This window comes from Zootoca vivipara, chromosome Z1 (genome assembly GCF_965207765.1).
Source record: "Zootoca vivipara chromosome Z1, rZooViv2.hap1.1, whole genome shotgun sequence".
Classification (NCBI taxonomy): Eukaryota; Metazoa; Chordata; class Lepidosauria; order Squamata; family Lacertidae; genus Zootoca; species Zootoca vivipara.
In genome coordinates, this window is record NC_142583.1 from 30,241,956 (window position 1) to 30,251,285 (window position 9,330).

Sequence of the window (9,330 nt, forward strand, 5' to 3'; positions counted from 1 at the left end):
TTTATTTTGCGTTTTTGTTTTTGAGGCTTTTTTGGTTAATTTGTTTTTGTGACTGTGTGGAACCCAGTTCAGCTACTGATTGATTGATTGATTGATTGATTGTGTGACTGCGGAAATTGATAAAAGCCCCCCCCCATCCAAACAATGACTATCATCAGTGCAGGGAAGGAAAAAATTTTTTTTCATTTTTATCATCTACAATACTGTTTTATTTATTTTATAGTACGGTACGTTGATTATTGCTTTCATTTTATGGGTCAATGGTCTCTTTAGATAGTAAAATCCATGTTAAATTGCTGTTTTAGGCGTGTTTTTTAAAAGTCTGGAATGGATTAATTCGTTTTGCATTACTTTCTATGGGAAAGCACGCCTTGGTTTTGGAATGCTTTGGTTTTGGAACAGACTTCTGGAACGGATTAAGTTTGAGAACCAAGGTACCACTTTATGTATCAGTTTACAGCACCTGCACTCAGTGGCACTATATCAGGGCAGGACTTTGGGGCAGAAGTCCAGGCCCCCACCCAGCAGAATGAGCAGCAGGGAGAGGCTTAGCACATTTTGAAGTAAGTGGAGTATGACATATTGCCATCCCGTTTATTTATTAAATTTAGATCCCGCATCTTCCTCTAAAAAAAGGATACCATGTCAATACTAAAACATCTCCTTGCTGGTGGACTGACCTGGGGCAGCTGGCTGGGCAAGAAGCAGGTTTTGTTTTCTGCAGTTGCTTCCTGTGCAGCTAACTATGCACAGCAGAAACATGTTGACACATTTTCTACCCGAAGAAAGCAAACGAAGGAACAAGCTGAACTGTGGAGGACGGAATTTCAGAAGCAGCGTAGGAGGCTTAACAGCACATGCTTTTGTGCTCTGAGCGATTCCGCTAGAGTTTGAATGACGCCGCTGGGGCTCAAAAGACCTGCAATTTGCAGCGTTGTTATTTAAAGCACTTGCAAAGCATCTCTCACTGTGACAGGCAGGAGGGCTGCCTGTGGCTTGCAAGGGCACAGAGGGTGGCCTTGCCTTTGCCACTGCAAGCTATCAGCATTCTCTGCCCACCTGCTCCTTGCTCATGCACTCTGTTCTCGGTTTCTTTCCCCATCTAGCTGCTCTAATCCAGAAATTTATGTTGGTGTTTCTGGAATTAGGTGAGTGTTGCAGCTCAGTGGGGGAGCACTGACTTTGCATGCAGAAGGTTCCAGGTTCAAATCCTGACGTCTTCAGGTTCAGCTGGGAAAGGACTCCTGTCTGAAATCTTGGAGAGCTTATGCCGATGCGGCCGGTACTGAGCCAGGTGGACGGTAGCTTTGTCTCAGTATAAGGCAGCTCCCTGTATTCCGAAAAGGTTGGGTAACCAATGAGGAGAAGCTCCTTTGCCCTAGAGTTGCTGTCAGTCGGATGAAACAGTGCTTGGCTACAGGTAGGTAGACCCCTGGTGCGCCAGGGTGCTGGGCTGGTAGGCAGGGTGCCGCGTGGCAAAGCCGCGCGGAAACCATGCTGCGCCCTGCGAGGGCGCCGGAGCGATCTCCGCCCCTCAGCGCCAGGGCGCGCGACCTGCTCCGAGACTGCCCTGCTTGGCTAGATGAACCAAAAGTCTGACTTGGTATAAAGGAGCTTCCTAAGGTGGTAGAAGCTGCTTTAACCTCTCCCCCCCCCCCGTTCTGTGTTTTAATGCCTTTTGTCATTGCCTAAAAATGAATATATATGAGAAAACTTCTGTTAGGTGCATTTACGTCTATTTATGTTACTGGGCTTAACCTTGTCTAACTGTGCTAAATTGTGTTCCTGGTTTAGAAGACTGGTTCATGTTTCAACTTGCTTACAAAACCACTTAAATTCCATTTACTCGCACAAGATACATTGGCTTTTTGGACTACAGGATTCCCTTCAGGTCAGATGAATTTAAAATTCACTGTTCCAAAGGTTGTTCTTACTTCCTTTATTTTGATCACAGTTTACTCTGCCGGAATGTGCACACAGCCAGTTTAGCCACTGAACAAGATAAACCATAGCAATCCTGACGGGAGATGTTTGGGTTATTGTCTTGGCCCGTATGGAAATGTAATAAAAACTAACAATTATTATTATTGTGGAGACCAAACCTATGTGGGCGTTCTGCTTGCATGTAAACCCTATATGCGAGCAGGGACGAAATATGTGAGCTCCACCCCACTCCCACCACTCTCCAGCTTTGGAGAGAGGGGGAGGGTCATGTGATGCAGAGACAGGAGCTTACATTATGCATGGAACATCACACACACACCCTTCCAAGTTTGAGGACGGCAGGGATAGCCATTTGGGGACAGGCTTACCACACTGTTTTTGCATTCTCATAGTCCTGTTTGCATGCAGAAAACCCAAATAGGACTGTGTAGAACATTATTTCCAAGTTATTTGCAGATAGCATTGATGCATGGTTGTTTATTCTGCTGACACTTAGTTTGCTTAAACAAAGGCCTTTTACTGATCACTTCTGCATTCTTTCCAGCAGGGAAATGGATTTTTGACAACGGGCAATTGAACATTACTAGTGTGTCATTTGAGGATCGAGGAAAATACACGTGTGTCGCTTCTAACATCTATGGCCAAGCAAATAACACAGTGACTCTGAGGGTTGTCTTTACCTCTGGAGATATGGGGGTCTACTACATGATTGTATGTCTTGTAGCATTTACCATTGTCTTGATCTTAAACATCACTCGGCTGTGCATGATGAGCAGCCACCTAAAGAAGACCGAGAAAGCCATCAACGATTTCTTTCGGACGGAAGGGGCAGAAAAGCTGCAGAAAGCTTTTGAGATTGCGAAACGCATCCCAATCATCACATCGGCAAAGACCCTTGAGCTTGCCAAAGTCACACAGTTCAAGACCATGGAGTTTGCCCGCTACATTGAAGAGCTGGCTAGGAGTGTCCCACTGCCCCCTCTCATCATGAACTGCAAGACTATAATGGGAGAAATCATGGAGGTGGTGGGGCTAGAGGAGCAGGGCCATAACTCTGTAAGGCAGTCAGCTGAAGGACAAGAGACTGCTGAGACGGAAGAGATGTACATGATTCCCAACTCCATAAAGCGTAGCAGCTCTCTCACCGCTGACTCAGATGCTTCCTCTCTGCACGAACCACCGCTGAAGATTGCGATAAAAGTGTCGGTCCACCCGTTGGCTAAAAAGGACTGGGTGGATGACCAGTCACATGGCAGTATACAATTGGAAATTAAAAAGGAGAAGGAAGAGGAAGAAATTGTCCAAGCGCCAGAAGAACCTCCTGAGCCGGCCTCAGAGCCTTCCAGTGAACCAAACACTCCTGAGACAACTCCGGGAAGCAACATGGACACAAGCACTGTTTATGAAAGCCATGTATGACACAATCTTCAAATCTATGCATAGCAAGAATATTAGGTGAAGCACTCTTTAAAAATAAAAAAGGATAATGTTTTGCCAATAAGCCTTACCTAAAGACTATCATAGCAAAAGCCTGCATGTGTGGATTACTGGGCCCTTTCTTCCTGAGGGTCGAACCAGACATTACGGCGGAAAGCACGCCGTACGTTTAAAGCGCATTTCCACCACAACCTCCAAAAAAGAATGCTGGGAAGTGAATTTTACCCCTTGTAGCTCCAATTCCCCACACTCTCTAAACAAACTACAGTTCCCTGGATTCTTGGAGGGGGTTACTTTAAATGTATGGTATGTACCCACTTAGCAGGACTAGCAATCACACCTGGTTGTGTGTTGTTGTTTTTTAATTTAAATACCACACATGGGATTCTCCACTTTTTGACTTGGTTTGGGAGCCTAGGGGGTTTGTGGAACCCAGGAGATTTAACCTTTTCTCTCCAGCCACAACCCCAACGAACCTCTTCCCTACACTCTGCATGTGCAGCAGTTGGCATTTAGCAGCAAAAGTTTCCATTGCTGAAAAATAGTGGTCCCACCACACATCTGATGAGGAAAGGGGAAGCCCTGATGTAGCTGCTGGTTGTGCTATGAAAGTCTGGCTTGGCCCTTAGTTTAGTCAGGAGGTTTGTGAAGGAATAATTGCTATTACACTAATATGAATTGCATTTTAATGTTCAGGAGATTTTTTTAAAAAAAACTATTCACAAAATATTTACCTCAGAAGAGTTTGGATCAGCGTTGCTTGCAATGGGTACTTGGAAACCATGTCTAGTGCTTGGAAACAGGACTTATAAGCCTGGGTCCCCGAAGACCCTTGACTTCGGAGCAGGGCTGCTAAAGTCAATGGAACTATTGTTTTGTTCTACTGTTGAAATGTTTCTCAGTTTATGTAACACGGCAAAGATGTTCTCTCCCCCCCCCAACCGCCTGCCTTGCCGCTTTCTGCTCTGTGAATTGGTCCCTTACGTGTCTCTTGTGACTTTGCTCCCACAATTTTGTAGTGCTGTTCAAGAGGGAGCATTTCCCTAGCCAAATGAAAATCTATGTGGGATGCCATTTACTAGCGCTTTGTAGCAAGCAAGAAGAAGGTCAGATGAATTTACTTCATTTGAAAGCAGGCCATTTGTATTTAGAGCATGTGGAGTAGGGGAGGGTGGAGCGGGGGAAATGCCCTCCTTCTTTTGCTCCTCTGGAAGAAAGAGCCCAACAAATGTTGCTCCAAGGGGAGGATACACTAAGCCACTTGTTACCGTTAGAAGAGGGCTATTTGTCTCCAGCTAGAAAGCTTTATACAAACAAGGAGTGCAGTCTGGAGCACAGTTGCCCACTCCCCCAGCTATGATGGCCGCATGCAAAGGAGAACAGGGCCCCTTGTGTAAGAGAGGAAGTACTACAGGTGATGTTGGTCATGAAGGAACTAGAGGATCTCCACACATCAACATCCCCTTCTTCTGCACCACTGCTAAATGAATGTGCAGCCCTGTCCTCTTTTGCATCTCATCACCCTAACACAGTTCAGCTTCTTCCAAGTGTTGTTGTTGGACTGCATGTCCCATCAGACCCAGCCAGCCTTACCAGTTGTCAAGGACGATGGGAGTTGTAGTCCAACAACATCAGGTTGAGGGAGGCTGCCCTAATCTATGCACAATACTGTTGAATTGTAATGAAATGTGAATGCAGGTCACTGTGTAGTTTGTTACCAGCATGGGAACAGCACTTGCAAATCTATGATTTGGAGGGGGATTTAGCTATTTGCTCAGATGTTTGGAAAGAAGCCATTAGACCTCTGTGAAGTCAATGAATGTAAATCTACACTGGCATTTATGGGCAGCCTGGTATTGGGCAAGTCTTGAACTGAAGGATAACTTGACTGCATAAATTATGTGAACGTATTGAAGGATGCAGGATGTAACAATCATAGTGATCTGGTTTATATCTTATTAGATATAATGTAGGTCAACAGGCGCCAATCACTGTGGTACAGATGGTCAACTTAGCATAGCTCCAGCAGATTCTACTTCCCAGACGTCACCAAGAAGCATATAGTTTTCCTAAAAGATCAACTCTTGGATAGCCAGAGAGTCATTATGTATATACTTTAATAGACAGCCTGTGCTAAGGAACACAGGCGTACATTAAATGTTCACATGAAATGTCTTCTGATCTCACTGAGGCTCCTTTTGGGAATCTCATAAGAGACCTACTGGATCCAACACTACTGGATCAGATGCAAAGGGGGAAAGTCTGTGTGGATGAGTGATACTAGCTCCACCTCCCATTGTTATGGTCACTCTCCGTGAGATGAGTGGAGACTGTCCTCCTGTACTTGTGAATTCTCCCTGCACATTTTAGAACACTGAGGGATTCTTAAATCTGCAAGGAGCCTCCACAAGTACAGGGCAGCCAACTTTCAACTTGTGGAGGATGCCAAGAATGGCAGTGTGGGTGTGCCAGCACCCCCCCCCAATGTATTTATTTAGTATGCGTTGCAAATGTCTAGATGGGGCTTTGTTAAAAAGGATTTCTTAAGCTGCCACAAATTGCATGTACAGTCTAAGCACTTAGATGCCTATTTGATTGCTGTCACTACTCAGGAATTTATAGATCTAAGCAGAGCCTTTGCCCCGAGAAAAAGCTTGAATGAGTTAGAAAGAGAAGGAAATTAACTCAAACGTTATCCTTTCCCTCTCTGCTTTCAGCTTTTCTTCCTTCCATTCATTCACTTAGAACACCCTCCTTGTGTGCAACTATTCACAAGACCTGTACATTAGACTATAGCTACCTAAGCTACTTAACCTGGAGTCACCATATTCAAATCCATGGCAAATGGTCAAAGAATTAAGCTTGTCCAAAGATTAAGCCCTGTCTTTTATCTATTTACATGTCTGTTAAGTTCGGATGTGGATATGCTGAGTGCTGGACTGCAGACTGCTTATTTTACTTTGTGGAATTTCATAGCTTCTATATTCCTTCACTCAGTGCAGGTGGCGCTGTGGGTTAAACCACAGAGCCTCGGGCTTGCTGATCAGAAGGTCGGTGGTTCGAATCCCTGCAACGGGGTGAGCTACCGTTGCTCGGTCCCAGCTCCTGCCAACCTAGCAGTTTGAAAGCACGTCAAAGTGCAAGTACATAAATAGGGACCGCTACAGCAGGAAGGTAAACGGCGTTTCCGTGTGCTGCTCTGGTTTGCCAGAAGCGGCTTTGTCATGCTGGCCACATGACCTGAAAGCTGTACGCCGGCTCCCTCGGCCAATAATGCGAGATGAGCGCACAACCCCAGAGTCGGTCACGACCGGACCTAATGGTCAGGGGTCCCTTTACCTTTACCTATATTCCTTCAAGATGATGTTATTTGGGGGAGGAGGGAATTTTTTTTTGGAGGAATTCCAAAAATTAGCATTTTAGCTTTGGAATAGTTGTGCACCAATAACAGACTACAGCCCTATAGACACTTCGCATGACAGCAAACCCGTTTGTACTCAGTAGAACCTCTGAGTAGGCATGTGTAGGATTGCACTGTTAAATGTAGTATACTATAATAGCAAAATGAAATTTCAAAAGGAGTGCAGATGCTGCTTAATGCCTATTATTTTTAAAGTCAATCCTTTTATTAACAGTCTTACTGTATTCAGTATTTGATATGCACAGGCAATGAGTCATGCAAACCTCAGACTAGATAAAGTTCCTGCCCTGGAGAGCTTGCAACTGAAAACCAAGATTAATACATGAGCAGGAGCAAATAGCACATGCAGTTTATATTTATTTTGTGCAGCACTATATAGACTAAATAGCTAAATAGCAGCAGGTTAAGACAACAAAGGGCCTCCTAGCATTTTTAAGATTTAACCAATTTAATCTTCTGTGCACAAGAATTTACTTCAGCCAATTTGAACCTGTTTTCCTCCAGATGTTTTGAACTACAAACTCCCCTCAGCCTCAGACAGCACCTGGAACAGGGTTCATGGGAGTTGTTGTCCAAAACATCTGGAAAGCGCAAAGTTGTGGGAGGCTGCTCTACATCAAGTGCATGGCGTTATCCTCAGTTGTAAGGTGTATGCATTCAGGGGATGGGAGCTAAAAAGTGGTATTAAATAGCAATGACATGCACAAAAGTACCACCTGTAACAGTTAAATTAAAGCTTTAAAATGTATGCAAAATAACCATAGTGATCATCAGGCTGAACCAAGCAGCTTGGTTCTTTGGCAGTGTCTTGGCAAAGCAAAAACAGAAAGGAACGCTCCTCACTGTATGTGCTGTTCTTTCCTGCGTTTCCATATGTCATCGTTGGCTCTTAGCATGGCTCTGGAGTGTGGTCTTAGGCTAAAAGCTCAAGAAGAACCCTTTCCCTGTCATGGTGAAGGTAACTCCACAAGTAAGAGGTGTGAGGAGCTAAATCACTGGATTATGGTCTAAATAGGTTGTGCAGGAAGAACCATTGTGGTATTCCTCCATGTGTTGTTGACCTACAACTCCCTCCATCCCTGATTGTTGACCATGCTGGCTGAGCCTGATGGGAGTTCAACAAATTATAGAGGGCACCAAATAGGCTACCCCAGGGGTTAGTGACATTGTATCACATCTCGGATACAAAAGGAACTATGATGCAGGCTAAATACTTCCATGAATGTGCTTAGTCTAAAACAGAAACCCATTCTTGGAAGGGTGAACTTGCTATTGATTCCTTAATGCAGCTTTTTTTGTCTCTTCTTAAAAGATGTGTTCCTGCCCTCTGCTTGTCAGCTTATCTTACAGGGGCTGCTCTTTCAGATGCCAGTGTCTGCCTATTTTGACTGAATTGTTAACTGTGAGTCTTGTATACCAGGAGAATTTGTGGCTTTGTCATTCTTCTGATCAACAGATAATTTTTTTAAAAAACGTACTGTAATGTACTGTAATGTTTTCCTAACCTAAGGCAGCGCGCCAACTACTGCTCAAGCAACTGTAATCAATGTTAAAGTGTTAAATATTCATTGAAGCCTGGACTTAGAGAATTGCCAACATTTACCTGGGCCAGAGGTGAGCAACTACCTGTGGCTCTCCAGATGATGTTGGGCATCAACCTCAGACAGCAAGTCCAGCGGTCAGGGATGATGGGGGTGTTTCTTGTTGTCCATCCTGACTGTGGCTATCCTGGCCAAACACTATTTATGGACTGCAAACCTATGTTCACAGAATGTAGAATTTCTGCATTTTCCTCGCTGCAAAGAAACTGCTTACACTGAAGCTAATGTTGTCTTCATTATTTCAGGACAAATGTAATGAACATGAGTATTCTGTTGCACAAATGCGTAATTGCCGTGTCTTGATTTTTAAGAACAGCAAATGCTGAGTTTGTTTGTTTTTTAGCTGACTGGCAGTAACTGGGATCCTGACACAAGTTAATTTCAGGAAATTCACATTGGGGCATGGGTGTTTTCTGCCCCCTCCCACCTTCAGCAGACCTTATGTTCCATGAAAACCTGTTTTCTGAAAGTCAGAAAGGCCTTCCTGAACATTTGGAATAGGGTTTGGGGGGATGGGAATCACTCAAAATTGGGCTTGGATTCTAAAGCAAGTTCAGGCAAAGAAAGTTACCCGTTCTTTTCTTTGCCCAGCAGCTCACCCTACACTCCATTATGAGAAGGGAAGGCACTCTCTGAGGCAGTTCTCTGAGAGAGGCTTGGAGAGTGGCAACAAAGGAGAAGGCCTTTTTTGTTGTAGCCCCGCTGCCTGTGGAATGATCTCCCCAGTGAGGCCTACCTGGCACCAACACATCTTTTTGGTGCCAGGTTAAGATTTCCCTCTTCTCCCAGGCATTTGATGGGATATAATCCAACTGGGTTGAGGTTGCTGATAAGGTTCTCCCCACCCCTTGCGAAGATTGGTGTTTTTGCATTGATTTGTTAAGTTCTGATGACCATTTTTAACAATTTTGTATGTTTTTAAAACGA

General features: G+C 44.4%; 1 protein-coding gene across 3 annotated transcripts in view; it reads left to right on the top strand.

The window, feature by feature from the left end:
• The window catches only part of MFAP3L (microfibril associated protein 3 like), a 28,546-nt gene extending 19,854 nt beyond the window's left edge, over positions 1–8,692 (top strand). For 2 of the 3 annotated variants that reach the window (XM_035113226.3, XM_060278701.2), the window contains exon 3: positions 2,489–8,692. In XM_035113226.3, the coding sequence (XP_034969117.2) occupies positions 2,489–3,363 (875 nt within the window). In that variant the 3' untranslated portion in view covers positions 3,364–8,692. The remainder of the gene's footprint in view (positions 1–2,488) is intronic. The other variant, XM_035113231.3, reaches the window with a different exon arrangement.
• The last annotated feature ends 638 nt before the right edge of the window (positions 8,693–9,330 follow it).